The sequence below is a fragment of the Cnephaeus nilssonii genome (genome assembly GCF_951640355.1).
Source record: "Cnephaeus nilssonii genome assembly, chromosome: 12".
In the NCBI taxonomy this organism is placed as follows: Eukaryota; Metazoa; Chordata; class Mammalia; order Chiroptera; family Vespertilionidae; genus Cnephaeus; species Cnephaeus nilssonii.
Window position 1 is genome coordinate 1623091 of NC_137083.1, and position 14920 is coordinate 1638010.

The window sequence follows — 14920 nt, forward strand, 5'->3', positions numbered from 1 at the left end:
TGCGAGGGAGGAGGCAGCGGTCACCAGGACTGGCTGTTCCTGTCCTGGCCAGCAGAGGGCAGGCTGCGCACCTCCCGCAGACATTCCACCGGGCAGGGCCACGTGGAAGAGAATCCCTAAGTGAAAACCAGTCGCCCTGCCCCCACCAGAAGCCCCGCCCCATTCCTAGACAGAAGACAGTCAGAAGGTACTGGCCTCTGCCAAAGCAGAGCCCCACAACCAAACATCCAAAGTGCAAAGGGGGGCGGGGAGGGCGGGGACTCGGAGCCCGAAGGTCAAAGTTAAGAGCACAGGCTCCAAGGCAGGTCCCGTGCCACCTCCCTGTGTATCAGACTCCGCCGCGCCTGCAGCTCCCACCGCTCACCTCCTGCCCCGTCCTCCCTCCCAGCTCTGCCTCCAGCTCCGGGCACACAGGTCCCTAGGCTCAGCGTCTCCAAGGAGGGTGAGAGGAGGGTGAGGGGCCAGACGCCAGAGCCGGCGCTGGGAGTGACCTGCCCCCCCCCCCCCCCCCCCCCCCCGCTCCCTCAGCTCTGCTCGCAGAGGAGGGAGGCCCCCCACCATGCTCCTTCTCTCCGGCTCCCCCACCCCCCATTCCCCCCTCCCACACCCCTGGAGCAGCAGGAAATCGGGCTGATGCTTAGCACCCTCGCCTCCCTCTTCCTCCAGGCAAGAGCAGAGACCTCAGCTCTTAAGAGGTACATGCTTGGCCGAGGCCACTGGCCCGGCCCCCACTGCAGGGTGGACATGGGCGCGAGGAGAAGGGCCACCAGGAGGTGCCAGGACCCACGGAGACCCGAGCGAGGGAGGCCTGTGAGGCCACAGCTCGCCCTGGCAGCCGGCAGCTGCCTGCACCTCTCCTGCCCTCTTCCCAGTGGGGATACATGCAAAACGGCACTTATTCCTTCCAATATCTGTGACGGCCTGAGGCCCATCCTGCCTCAGGACGGAGCGAGTCCTCAGCATACAGCTGGCTGGGGCCCGAGGTGGGAGGGGTGCAGCCTGCAGGTTTTAGGTCTGTCTCAGCCAGTGCGCAGGGACCCAGGAGCTCCAAGGGGCCCAGGGAGCAGGCAGAGGGAGGCCCCGCCCACTCTGCACCTCCTGCCTGCCGGTGGCGTGGCCGGTGTGCCGGTGGGGTGGCCGGGGTGCCGGTGGCGTGGCCGGCGTGCCGGTGGGGTGGCCGGGGTGCCGGTGGCGTGGCCGGCGTGCCGGTGGGGTGGCCGGCGTGCCGGTGGCGTGGCCGGCGTGCCGGTGGCGTGGCCGGCGTGGCGAAGCTCACCTTGGAGGAGCCCTTGGTGGAGCAGTAGAGCCCGGACCTGCGCAGGCACAGGTACATCTTCTTCCAGGACCTCCTCCCCAGCTCCTTCACCTGCAGGAACCCTTGGATCTCGGGGCAGCTGCTGGTGTTCAGGAAATTCTGTCAAAGGGCAGGTGTGGAGAGTCAGGTGCTCGGATACGGTAACGGACGCGTCATCAGCCTCGTGACGTCCTGACATTCTCTGAATGACTAAAATACTCTTTCTAGGGGCCACACTGAGACTTTTCAAAGGATAAACGCCCTCTTCAAGTCTTCGCCATTCTGTGTGACTGGTGTGGACAGGCCAGCGTCAGCGGTTAAGTGGACTTAACTGCAGCTACAGCACAGGCCCCCACTTCCCGTGCTCTAGCCCCCACAGTGTCCGACCACCAGCACCCCACGCCAGCGCGGGCGAGGAAGTGCCTGCCTTCACTCCCGGGGAACCCCGTGCGCATCTGCACACCAGCTCTCCCCGGACGCCTGGGGGACGGCCCAGTGCCCAGCGAGCTCCTCCCGAGAGAGGCCCGAGCCTCTGCGGGCGAGGCCGGGAGGGACTGGACTGAGAGGGGACACGTGGACAGTTGGGATGCACCTGGGCCAACCCTCCTGGAGCCACTTCAGATCAGGCGATGAAAGCAGCCGTTAGCCTCTTGGCCGTGGCTGTGCGTGGGCCGTGACAAATAAAGGATGCGGGGCCACAGGGCCTGGGGAGAGGCCTGGACAGGGCTCCCAGGCTCCTCGGCTCCTCGCGGGGGCTGAGACGCCGGTGGTGACCAACCAGCAGAAAAAGAGGGCTAGGGGCTGGGTCCTGCCGGCTCCCCTCCACGGCTCCTCTTACCCTGGGTGGAGGCAGCAGCCGGGCTGCCTGCATGCCCAGGTCCCTGTCATGGACACGCTGCACATGCATTCAGGGGCAGCAGTGTTCCCTCCTCCGTTCCCGCCTTCCCTGGAGCAGCACGGCCTCCTGAGGCACGCTCCCTCCAGGGCAGGGGTGCGGACGCCCCGGTATCTAGGCCCACGCTTCACCCAGCAGGACCATTAGCCGAGCGTGCCAGGGGCTCTGCGATGGGCCGAGAGCCCGCGGCCTCCCCCTGCCCCTGCCCCCCTGGAGCCACAGCAGTGTCCTGCCACAGGGCTTCTCACTCCGGAGGAGCTGGCCTCCAGCGACTGCCCAGGTCAGCACGTACTTCTCTTTCTCTACACGCCATTAAGAACTGAGGCTGATCCGTGATTAGGAATGAAACTGCTCCCAGTTTTTGCGAGGCTGTGGCAGCTCCAGGGAGGACCCCGGTCCGGGACCCCGAGGCCCACGGGCCCTGTACCTGCAGGAGCTGGTTCTGGCCCCCGTTGGACTGCTGGCACCAGGTGACCATCTGGTCCGGGAAGAAGTTCTACAGGAGCGGGAAAACAGACACGCCGCAGGTTAGCGTGAGGCGGGGAAGAGCACGCTCACAGGTGTGCGGGGCTGGCCACCCCCACGGCGGCCACGTCCACCTGCACTGCGCATGGCCTCCTGTCCCCCGGGGCACGTGGGAGCGCCGGCTGCTCTGTGCCTGCCGGGCTGCACGTGAACGTGAGCTCACGTCTCAGTGGCACCGACGCAAGTCACGGCACGAGCCACGCCACCCCGGAAGCTCGGGCGGAGCGGTCAACACGCACAGCCTGTTTTGGGGTGCACCGAGTCTTACTTCTGCGTGAAGGGCAATGAAGCCACCGGAGCCAGAGAGGGCCCAGCCTCCTGCCCAGGTCCCCCTCTGCCTCGGGACCCGTGCAGAAGCACACTGCGCAGGCCCGAGGCCTGTCCTGGTATTTCACTGGACAAGCACTCCCCCCTCCTCCCCCCAAGAGAGAAAAGCCAGGACACACCCAGGAGACTAGTCAGCACGCCGGGACATCAACTTCCCTGCTCGCCCTCCCACAGATAAGCACAAGGTGACATCTGCTACTTTGGGGCGTAAGCTCTTATTCTGCTGAGTCTCGGACCGCTCTGCGCCCAGGCCAGAGCCTGCGCCCCTAATCCCCCTCCCTGTGGAGAAGGCACTGCCTCGGCCGGCCGCGCGGGCAGAGTCCCGCCTCGGCAGAGCGTGAGCACGGAGTGAAGGTGCTTCGTTACACAGCAGCCCGGGCCCACTACCCGCTGCCCCGAGTCCCAGCGACGCTCCGCTCCGCTCCTCTGAAATCCCAGTGCCGACGGCAGGGCCCCGAGTTCCACCCCGAGCTGAGGAGACAGGACTCACCGTGGGGTTCTTGAAGAACTCGTATTTGCCATAATTCTTCCTGAACAGAAATTTGCTTTCGCCGGCCATGGTGCTGTCCACCTGGGCCACCAGCTCGTGGTCTTCCAAGCAGCGCTCTGGGAGGAAAAGCGTCTCGTGTGAGAAGGGAGCGAGGACACACAGGACCTCAAAGGCAGCTTTGCACACAGCCACGCCATCTGGCCGGCTTTCCTGCCACGGACACGGCAAGCGAGCGAAGAAGAGGTGGACGGAGCTCCGTGCGCATCTCCCTCTAACGCTCTGCTGAGCGCAGGGGGCGGCGAGACATGAACAGGAAGGCTTCTCCCCACGCGGCGTCGACACCGAGCGAGGAAGAGAGTCACTCCCTCCCAGCAAAGGCTGCGCCTCAGGTCAGAGGTGCCGGCTCTTGCTGAGCACCGGCCACCACAGCTGGAGCCACGCACAGACAGCAGAGCACGGCCCTGGGTGTGTGTGGGGGAGAGGGCGGGGCACGGAGGAGCAGAGGGGTGCCCTCCCGGTCTGAGGCCTTCAGTGCCTACCCCAGGAGAGGGCCCGGGAGGGAGGAAGGGGACCCGTGGGGAGACAGGGAAGAGGCGAGGACACGGCGGTGTGTGGCTGCACGCGGAGCCGCAGGTGCTGCCCCTACCGATGCCCAGGTGAGGGTGGTACTCCACCAGGGTCCAGCTGTTGTCATCCACGCAGTGGCTGCGGTACACCAGCAGCTGGCACAGGTCCCGGGACTTCATGTCCACTGGAATCTCCACCACTTTGCATGTCCCGTCCTCACCAAAGATTTTAACATCCTGCAACAGACAGGGGCGCTCATAGATGAGTAACTGGGCATCTGCCTGTTTGTCTTGTTCTCACTTTTAAGGCTTTTATCATCCAAACTTCCGACGGGGGGAAGCTAACGCCGCGGAGCGCGCGTCTCTGTCCAGGAGCCGTTTCGGGGGCTGCAGCCCTGGAGCCACCGTGGCGTCCACCTGTCTCTGAAGAGACAGAGCAGGCCACCTAACAAAGCTAACTCTGTTCTTCAATGAGGTACAGAAAAGGAAAAGGAAACGTAAAGGTGGGTTTTTAAGAAATAAAAACGGAACAAAATAAAACAGAACAAGTAAGGCCCGAGGTGCTCCAACATATGTATAACTGTCCCCCGGCAGCTGGTCTGTAGAGCGTCGCCCGGCTCCTGTCCACCACCTCCCCCTGCCCCCTGCCCCCTGCCCCCCCTGCCCCCCCTGCCCCGACAGTCAGGAGCCCAACAGGGCATGCTCAATGTGCCCGGGACACTCAGGACAAGGCCGCGGCCAGGCCTGAGGGACACAGGGCTTCCCTGTGTGCCGTCTCAGGCAGCAGGATGCGTGTCGAGGCCGCCGGTGGCTGGGGCGAGGCCCTGCACAGAGCAGCCAATGGCAAAAGCAGACGCCGCCGCCGCAGCTTCACAGAGTCCCTGGCTCCTGTGGCTCCACTGCCCTCGCTGTCCGGGGCCCGGCACACCCACCCCTCCCTTCTCCCACTCGTGTCCACTACGGCTGAGGAAGACGTCGAGAACGATTAGTATCAGTACACTGAAACGTGAAACACTGAAAAGAAGGGTGTAGTAAAAACACAGTCACAAACGCTTTGGCCCCGTCCCCTGCAAAATGACGGGCAAGCCCCGTTTTCTGGTCACTGTCCAAAGCCATTCAAACGAAGGGCCCCCAGGCAAAGGGAAGCCAGGGAGGACTGGGAGGCTGGGAAATGTCCTCTGTCCAGCAGCACACCCTCAGCCTCTCGGGGGACGTGAGCTGCTGAAAAAAAAAATCTCACCCCAACAGCCTGGAAAAAGCCGTCAGAGGAACAAGATGGCATTTTCATACTTGCTGCCTCTTGAAAGGGAGTCTGTCCCTGGCCTCTCCCACCCGCCTGTGGGCTGGGCCCTCCCTGCGGACCCACCAATCCCGGCCGCGGGGAGCGGTGGGCAGGCTGTCTCCGGGCAGGCAGGGTGCTGCCCAGGCTCCTGGGCTTAGTCCTCTAGGTGGTAAATCAAGCCACCTGGGCAGCCAATCAGGTCCCTCCCTGGGCCTAGGCGCCCGCCCCCTGGCTCCCACTCCCTGGAGGCTGTGGCTGCCTGCAGAGGTGGAGGTGGCCGCTCCCAGAGAACCACTGAGCTCAGACCAAAAGGCGGGAGTGTGCTCGGGGTCCTGCCCTTGGCCAAGTCTCTTAGAGACGGGCGCCCCGCGCCTCGTGCCTCCGTGGCCGCTTCAGGTCCTGACGCACCGGCCGCGGCGCTGCCCTGTCACCTTTCTCCTGCTCCCCTGACCCCAGAGCACACGTTGCCTGGTGTTTACTTCTATTGAGGCCTCTGGCAGGAGAGGGCTGCGAGGGACCAGGGCCCCCTGTCCCCGCCCGCCCACAGCTCCTGGCCCGGAAGGAGTTAAGCTCACTCAGCCCTGAGCTCCGAGGGGGGAGGCTGTGGGCCTGGGGGCCACCCTCCAGGTGGGCCGGTCACCCCTGCTGCCTGCCACCTCTCAGCCACCCCCATCTCAGACACCCCGGGGGCCAAGGGGCTGGAGCAGGGCTGTGGGGCCGGCTTTCAGCTCACATCCATTTTTAAAGAAATTCACCCATCTTTTCCCAGAATTTACATTTCGCTCAGCGGAAGTTATACTTTTATAAAACATGTTACGTAGTCAAATACAGCTGACACGATGGACTCTATAAGAATAAAACTTAAATAAGGAAAATACCTCTTTGGTCTCTATGTAAAAACTTTTCTTAAAACTGCCTTCACATAAGAGAAAAACAAATTAAAAAATGCAAACAAGGTCCTATAATCCCTTATCGTATAATAATTAATGATATGCTAACTGTATTACAGGCCACGGCTTCTACGCACAGCATCTTTTCCAATACAAAACCAGTGTATTCCTAATTTTCCTTCCTTCCTAACTTCCTGAGAGACTCCCCTGTGATTACAATGAATGCTATTTTCTCTCCAAATTCAAGTAACGCTGGAGTGTGTTTTGCACCCAGGAGCCCGTTTAACTGGCCCTGGGGCTTTTTACCCCCCCCCCCCCCCACACACACACACACACACTCTCTCTCTCCTCCAGCTCTCTCCTGACCTCCTGCTGTGCCAGGCCACCCGCGGTCTATATATAGTCTGGGTATTAAAAGCTGAGACGTGCTTTGTCACAGGGCCACGTCCACCGATTCCCAGAGCAGGCCGGGCTGGGACCGCCTGGGGGCAGGGGAGCCGGCCTGCTGCAGTCCTGGGGCCGAGACAGACAAAGGGACGCATGGTCCAGCCACAGGCCTGGAACCCGTGCGCCCGCCCTGTCCCTGATGCAGGGCACGTCCCCACCCCCAGCAGGCCTGCTGACAGAAACCCAGAAGGCCACTGCACGTACCAGCAACTTCAAAGTGGGCATGGGGTGGGAGCTACGAGAGACGGGGTTTCTAACAAACACACGGACACAAAGGGAAACGCGACGGGCGCAGTCGGCCACGGGCCGCCACGCCTGTTGAAGCCGGAAGTTCTAGAGGGAGCATGTGCACCCAGCCACAGGGGCTCACTGTGGGAGCAGCTAGAGTGGGTCCAGGCTGCGGGGCCCCAGCCTGGGGAGGGCTGCCGGGAGCACGCTGCACCCCAGTGAGGCCTGCGCAGGGCGGCCCAGCAGGGCTCTCGGCAGGCCCAGGCCTCTGCCCGCCGCAGCTCAGCGAGCTGGGGGCAGATCTCGGCGTGGGCACACTTTCCCAGGGCTGACTTGTCCAGGGAGCAGAGACCCAGGTAATGTTGGGGGGAGGGGGGGAAGACGAGCAGGGCAGACTCCCAGTGCCAGCCCACCTCAGCTGCTGCCTGGCTGTGTGACCTCAGGCAGGTGACTGCCCAGCTGGGCCTCCATGCCCTGGGGCTGCTGGGAGAGCCAGCAATGACTGGGAAGCACAAAGCTCAGCGTGTGGGACCTGTGGAGGCTCCATGCTAACAGCCGCAGGAGCCTGGCTGAGTGGCCCCGCCGCTCTGTGCCTCAGTCTCCTTATCTGTAAAATGGGAACCTGTGAGTAACAGTGGCTCATGACGTCAGCCCGGCCTGGCTAAGGACAGCCACTGTTTCTGCCCCCTGGGGTGCACTCGAATGCAACGGGGAACACAGACGTGGGAACAAGGCAGGCACACGGGAGAGGCCCCGGGACCCCGGCAGCCGCTCGGCTCCGAGCTGCTCTGACTCTGAATTGGTTTGCAATTCTGAGAGCGCCAGCCCCTTGCCCGTAAGATGGAGCGGGAGCACGTCAGCGGGAAAAGCGGACCGGAACTCTGGCCTTTTCCCCACTGCAGTTACCCAGTGGCTAATGGCCTTTTCCAATAAAAGTGATATTAAATAGGGCGCATGACGTCACAGCAGAGCCTCGCTTCAGAGTCAGGTGGGGGTGGGTGAGTGCTTTCCGGCTCCCGCCTCCTGCTGGGCATGGCGCTGCTCCCTGGCGTGGAACCCTGAGCCCCAGGCGACGCCTGTCCCCCTGCCCAGGGCACTGGTGTTGCTTTCCAGACACTCCTCGTACAGAGTTAGAAGCAGATGGAGAGGCAGGAACTTGGTAACAATCAGGGCTGAAGGCCCATGATCTCCACAGCCCCGCACTGCATTCTGGGAAGCCTGTTTCCTTTTGTCTCGGGGTCCCCAACAGGTGGACTCTCGCTTCAGGCCCGACACGCCGAGCCTGTTGACCTCGGACCTCCGGGCTCTGGCCCAGGTCACCCGGCGAACACAGAAATGGGGCCCTTGGCTCCTCGCACCTAGCGCCACCCAGTCCCCGTGCGGATGGACAGCTCTGGACGGAGAGCCACCCTGTGCAGCCACCCTGTGCGCGGAGGGAGCCCGGGGAGGGGCCCTGGGAACTACTGCGCAGACGCCACAGAGCTGGGAGCTCCAGGCCAGCCCTCAGCTCTTCCTTTTCGTCACCTCCAAGTGAGGATGAGCCGGACCCGTCACTCGGAGCCTCTTGTAAAAACGGGGGGACGGATGCTTATGGAGGAGCCGACCTGGGACCTAGCAGCCGGGAGGGGACACGGGAGGGGGTCAGCGGGGGGAGGAGGCTGACTGCCAGGGGGTGGGGGCAGCTGAGGGAACTGGAAGAGCGTCAGCTGCGCCTGGCAGGTGGAGGGGAGGGGCCGTGGGGCTGCCAGGCCATGCCAGGGCCCAGCGTGCCCTGCAGGCAGCTGTCGCTGCCCCCCCCAGATGAGGTAAGGAAATCTGGGAGGCAGAATGGCTTGTCCGGTCCAGGAGAGGGACCCATGGGGGCCACAATCGGAACCCAGGGTGTCGGCTGCTGGCCCCTCGTCCCGCCAGCAAGATGTTCAGCTTGGGACTCGCCTTGGAGGCCCAAACGGGGCCGGCCTAGCACGTGTGCAGAAAAGTAAATTCACGTCACACCGGAGCAGAACCAGGCTTAGGCTAGCTGGTTTGGGTGAGAAAATGTTGTTCCACTGATGTTCCCAGCCTGCGCTACGTCAGCAGTGCTGCTGTGAGACGTGAGGCCTGAAACGGGAGCTGCTCGGCGTGCGCACGTGGCTCTGATCACAATCGCCATCCTGCCCAGCCTCCCGACTCCCACCGGCTCTGAAGGAGAAAAGTCTGCCTTTCCGACGCTTCCCCGCAGGCTCCGTGAGAACGAAAAGCAGGGAGTCTTTGCAAGTCCTTCCTAAAAAAGTTAAAGCCCTAAAAATAACCGACAGAGTACTTCTTGGAAGTCAGCCACGGCGTCAGAGTCCCTGGGCGGCTGCCCCGGAGCAACGGGGCTCACCACCAGGGCGGCGACAGGGCCCCAGCGTGGGAGGCCGCCGGCCTCCGCCTGCTCCTCCCCCCCAGGTGGGCTCGCTTGGAAGAACCAATTTTGATGGGTTCATCTGTATCTTTTAAGCTTCCCTAGGATGGACGTGTACGGCCTGCTACTGTGACAACAGCGGTTTCCATGAAGGTGTTCCCCAGACAACAAGAGCAGCACCTTGGAAACCTCCCTGGGGGCCGAGGGGAGGAGCGGGCCCCCCAACACCCCGTGGAGCTGAGTGCAGGGTGCGGCCGCCCCCCAGGCCTCAGCTTGCTCACAGGGGCACAAGTGCCACCCCAGCTAGTCTGCAAGGTGCTCTCAAGGGCTCCTAGTGGGGTCCCTGCCAAGCACGGGCAATGCCCTCTAAACGTGGGGTCCCCACCCCACGATCAGGGTCCCAGCCCACGGACCTTCCCAGTGGCACATGCGGCAGGAGGGGCCACAAGGGCGCCGCGTCGGCGTGGGCCCGCTTGCTAGGCGAGGCTGAGCTCACAGCCCCTCCGAGTGACCCAGGGCGAAGTGGGCGTGCGTGGGGCTCGCTGAGCCCCGCTTGTGGGCCCAGCGGGCAGGTCTCTGGGTGGGGCTGTCACAGCTGCTGCGGAGAGCTGGTCAGTGACCAGCCCCTGAAGGGGGGACAGGCCTGGCGAGTCCCCAGGGCTGGAGCTGGGGCTCTGGGTGCAGCTGCCTGGGCTCCCCAAGCCCGGGCTTCTCACGGGAGGGAGAGGCAGGCCCGCGGCGCCCCGGCGGTGGCCAAGGAGAAGAAACCGTCTTGGTTGCACCAACTCCTCAGAGTCAGTAACCAAACGTTCCATTTGCATATTGTAATCTCGAAAGCCAACAAAAATGGTTTATATTCTTTCTCTAGAAAATCATCCAGGGAAGCCACATGACTAGCTGTGGTGGCCAAAAAACAGAGGCAGAGTTTCAGAGTGACCCCTCCCTCCCTCCAAATTCCAGAGGAGAGGAGGGGGGGGGGCAGTCCATGCTGCAGCTGCAGCAGCTGCTCCCAGCAGGGCCACGTGTGCAGGCTGGCAGCCTGGAGGTGTGGAGGGAGGCCTGGGGCTGGGAGAGGGTAACGATGGGGAGCGAGGGGCCCCTGGGAGGGGATGCAGCACACACTGCCTGAGTCACCCCCTGGCCCTCGGACTCCGGGCCCCTCGGGGGGGGCGGGGCCTTGGGGGGTGAGGAAGTGGCAGCTGTCCACCCATCACTCACAGACACAGGCAGCAGGGGGAAGGCAGGAATGGGAGCCAGTTGGGGGGGCCGCGTAAAGAGGATTTTATGTTCTGAAACGGCAGGGACGTGCTGATGTGTCTCGGGCTGACCCTGGCTCTGGGACGGCCATCATGACCATTCCGGGACACAGCTGCTCTTGTCCTGCGGGAGCCCGAGCCCTGCTCTCCGGGATCCTGGCAGACACAGCCCTGTGACTCTGCGAGTGTCCAAACATGGGAAGAGCAGGCATGCAGCCCCCCACTCAGGGCCCCAGGGTCCCCTAGCACTCGGCTTCGGCTTCAATGAACCCCCGGTTCTGATGGTTCTGACCCCGAAGGCACAGGAAAGGCGGGGCGGGCACCCTTGGCAGGGGCTAAGAACAGAGGGCTGGGTGCTTGGCGTGAGGGCCGGGGGGGGGGGCACCGAGGAAGGAGGACAGTCTGGCTCCAGGATGGGCATGGAGGCCCCAACCGGGGGGTGAGGCAGGCGCACGGCCTCCACGCCGCCCTCGCTGGGAAATAACCTGTGCTTGGCAACCAAGGGTAGTTTTTCTCGCCAAAGACGGTCTGATGTCGAGGCCCATTCATTAAATCGTCTTCAAGCCTCAGGAGACCCAGTTTTGCTCGTTAGTAAATGCCGTCAAAGCCCCACGCAAGGCAATTAATTCACTTCCGGAAAATTAATTTTTAAAATTAAGCAGAGAGAGAAGAGCTGATTTGGAGCGAAGACAGTATTGATGCCCTATTAGTAACGGGGCTAAAACACGTGACTAACTGTGTTTACAAAACAGAGAGGGAAACTCGCTGCGACACGTCACCGTGCGGCTGCGCGGGACCTCTGGCTGGAAGGCCACCCGACCACGCGGCCCGAAGCGCCGTGACTTCAGAAACCTGGGGTCCCTGTGCGTCCCTCTCCAGCCCCTCCTCCTCCTCCTGTCCACCAGGCAGCTGGCCCGCTCACGCACATCTCCTGCTCCCTCCAAATGTGCCTGTCCCCGCCGTCGGGCACCAGGACCCGACTCTGCGCCTGGTGGGACAGCCCACACCACACACGGCCGTTTCTCTCCCACCGCGTCGTGTCTGTGAGACCCTGGCCCACTCCCCGTGTGCGGGACAGGCCTCCATGTGGGGAGGACCCTGGCTCCAGATCATGGAGCCCGGCTGCCCCGGCCTCTGTCTCCTGCCCAGATCTGATACCAGTGCACATCCTCCCCATGGCAGCCAACAGGGCCTCCCGTTTCCTGCAGCCACACGCAGCCCCAGCGCACATGCGCAGAGCCCCGACCGCCCTGGGAGGAAGCCCAAACCCCAGCGGCGCGGGGGCTGGGGGCGAGCTGCGGGGTCCGGCCGCTGCGTCACTTCCCCGGCTCCGGTGGCCCTTCCTGGGCCCCAGCGCATCTGTCAGGGAGAGACAGGCCCCGGAGAGGGGACCAGGCGGCTCCCTCGGGCTGTGTGTGCAAAGGGGCAGGACACCGACGTCCTCTTTCCCTCAGGCACGTGGCAAAGGAGGAGCCCAACCTCCCGGCCCATCACAGTCCCAGGCTGGGCAGGAACCCGATGCCGCCTGCCCACCACGACCCACGGCGCCACCCGCTCTTCACAAGATCAGGTCAGCACCCAGAGCGGGTAAAGAGCACCCGTCCCTCCAGGGAACGCTCCTTGCAGCTGGTCTCCGGGGGCCAGAGGAGTTTGGGCGACAGAAACACAGACACCAACACAACGTCCTCAGTCCCAGGAAAAGCAGCCGCGGCATTCCCGGGTTTCCCGGTTCTGCTGCGAGCTGGACAGCCGTGGGGGTGGAGAGCCGGATCATCTTTTCACGGCCTCGTTTTAGGATGAGTAACTTTGTCAACAGCCTCAGCGACCCATCCACAGACAGCTTGTCTAGACCCTTATTTGAAGCAGGAGGTCACCAGGGAGGCAGACGTCCCGAATGGACTTGAGGCATGTGACAGGGCCGCGGCCTGGCAGCTCTGGCTCCAGACGGGCCTTCCCTCACTCTGAGCGCTGATGGGGGACAGCGCGGCCCGTTCTGGAGGCGTGAGGTCAGAGTGGGGGCAGAGCTCGCGGCTGGCGAGCATCAGGAGAAACGCCTTCCTCGCAGCGCGCCTGCCCCTGCCTCGCACGGGACGGAGGGCTTTCGGGGAGCAGGGACTGGGGTGCATCAGCCTTCACGGCAAACGTGGAAAAGTACCGGGAGAGCAGAAGGGGGTGATTCTAGCAGAAAAGGCAAAGACACTTCCGAAACACTGTTGCTGAAAAGGAAGAACATCAGGGCCCAGTTAAAAGCAGAGGCTCTGGAGCCTGAGGTCAGGATGCACCCCAAATCTAACACTCACACTGGGTCACATCAACCCCACCATTCACACTGGGTCCCATCCAAGTTCCACTAAATTAGAGCTGGGCCTCAGTTTCCCTGCTACAGAGAGAGAACACTTATACCCACCTCTTAGGTTGTTGTGAGAAGCAAACATACGAACAAACAAAGAATAAGCCACTTAGAACAGGGCCTGGCACAGAGAACCCTCGGTGACCGTCAGATGCGCCCGAGGTCACGGTAGTTCTGTCACCCTTACTCCCGTCACCCCCCAACACACACACACAGGACGTCCCTGGGCCTCCCTCCGGGCCTGGGACCCACCCTGGCCCAGGCCCTGCCAATCAGGAGGGACGGAGCCGCCGGCCCACCCCTGACGAGCGATTACTGGTGCCTTGGCCTCGGGCACGTGACTGACGCTCTGTGCCTCGGCTTCCTCCCCGGGAGACGATGGCGCACGATTCGCACAGCACAGGCTACGTCAGCGGAGAAACTACTGGCTCGAGAGGGTGGCTGTCACCCTCTGGCCAAGTGGAAAGCCTTCCTGGAGCAGACACATTCCAGCCAGGACTGACCCATGGACGCCTTCCTGCTCACTGACACGGACGGGCCGGGGCCCGAGAGCCCAGCACGGAACCCCTCGCCGACCCACCATGACTGGGTCCCAGACCATGCGGTGGGTGAAATGGTTCAGAAAACTAAAACTCACTCTTCAGAAACAAACTGCTGTCATTTTAAAAGTCGCTTTTATGAGACTCCTTCTAAAACACAGATACATCGTTGACTTAATAAACGAGACGTTGGGCAACACGTTAAGAAGTCTCGCAAGGCAACACGTCTACCTCCAGAGGAGAAGAACCGAGAGAGAAGATCTCCCAGCGTCTCTCCCTCCTTCCCCCCGGAAGGGGCCCACTCACCGTCTTCGCCGGGGGCTGGGGCTGGCTCGGAAGCGGCAGCGGGCCCGGGCCCGAGCCGGAGCCGGAGCCGGAGCCGGAGCCGGAGCCGGAGCCGGAGCCGGAGCCTGCCGGGGGCGCAGAGGGGCTGTCCTTTTTGCCGAGCTCTGGGAACGGGTTGGGGATGGCCGGCAGCGACGAGGTTTTCAACTGCTGGTCTTCCTCCTGCAGGCGCCTGGGAGGAGAGACGACCACTGGTTAAAAGCTGCCGCCCGACACGACCCGGCAGTCCCACTCCTGGGCAAACACGCAAGACACAGAGGCCCTCGGGCAGGTGAGTAAATACGGGGTGGTCACAACAGGACTATTCACAACAGTCAGAGGAAGCAGCAACCGCGTGTCCATCGACGCATGAACGGGTGGCAAAACGGGGCCCGTCCACAAAAAGGGGGAATTACTCAGTCTTGAAAAGGGACAACATTCTGACACATGCTATGACATGGATGAGCCTTGAGGACACTTTGCTAATTGAAAGAAGCCAGTCACAAAAAGACGAACCCTACACGAGCTCACTCCTCAGCAAACTCAGAGACAGGAAGTGGAAAGTGGGTGCTGGGGCCTGGGGAGGCCAGATGGGGCACTCATGTTGCATGGGGACAGTTTTAATTTTGCAAGATGACCAAGTTCTGGAGATTGGCTGAATGACAATGTGAAGATATGTAACGCTGGAACTGTACCCTTAAAAATGGTCCAGATGGTAGCGTTTATGTCATGTGTATTTTGCCACAATTAAACGTTTTGAAAAAGCTACCATCTCAGACTCAAAGGGGAAAGATTCCCCGACTCGGGTGAGAAGCACTGGGCGCACGCCCATCGCAGACGATGCCTTCAGCACTTCTGTTCCAGGAAGACCTGCCAGGCGGAGAGGTTTTGTGAATAAGGGCATTTTCACGAGCACAACTCCTTTCCGATGACCTTGAATGAGCACTTCTCTGACCCGATGCAAATACTCGAACAGACTTCCTGCATCCTCCTCTGAAGGCTGGGTTGCACAAAGAGGCTGCTGATACTGAGCTAATTGGAAAGAAATGCTGCACGCGGCTGTCCACCCCGCAGCACAAAAGCCCGGGCCTGTGCCATCCCAGGAATGCCCTGCTGCACCC

At 62.4% G+C, this 14920-nt stretch overlaps 1 protein-coding gene across 15 annotated transcripts in view; it reads right to left on the minus strand.

Moving 5' to 3' along the window:
* Positions 1-14920, minus strand: part of GRB10 (growth factor receptor bound protein 10) — a 107001-nt gene that overhangs the window by 13003 nt on the left and 79078 nt on the right. For all 15 annotated transcript variants that reach the window (XR_013814299.1, XR_013814300.1, XM_079786268.1 and 12 more), the window contains 5 exons: positions 13782-13992; positions 4178-4334; positions 3532-3647; positions 2617-2685; positions 1277-1414 (listed from right to left, as the gene is read on the minus strand). Coding sequence is in view for 13 of the 15 variants with exons in the window: in XM_079786268.1 (XP_079642394.1) it covers positions 1277-1414; positions 2617-2685; positions 3532-3647; positions 4178-4334; positions 13782-13992 (691 nt within the window). In the remaining 2 variants the exon portion in view is untranslated. The remainder of the gene's footprint in view (positions 1-1276; positions 1415-2616; positions 2686-3531; positions 3648-4177; positions 4335-13781; positions 13993-14920) is intronic.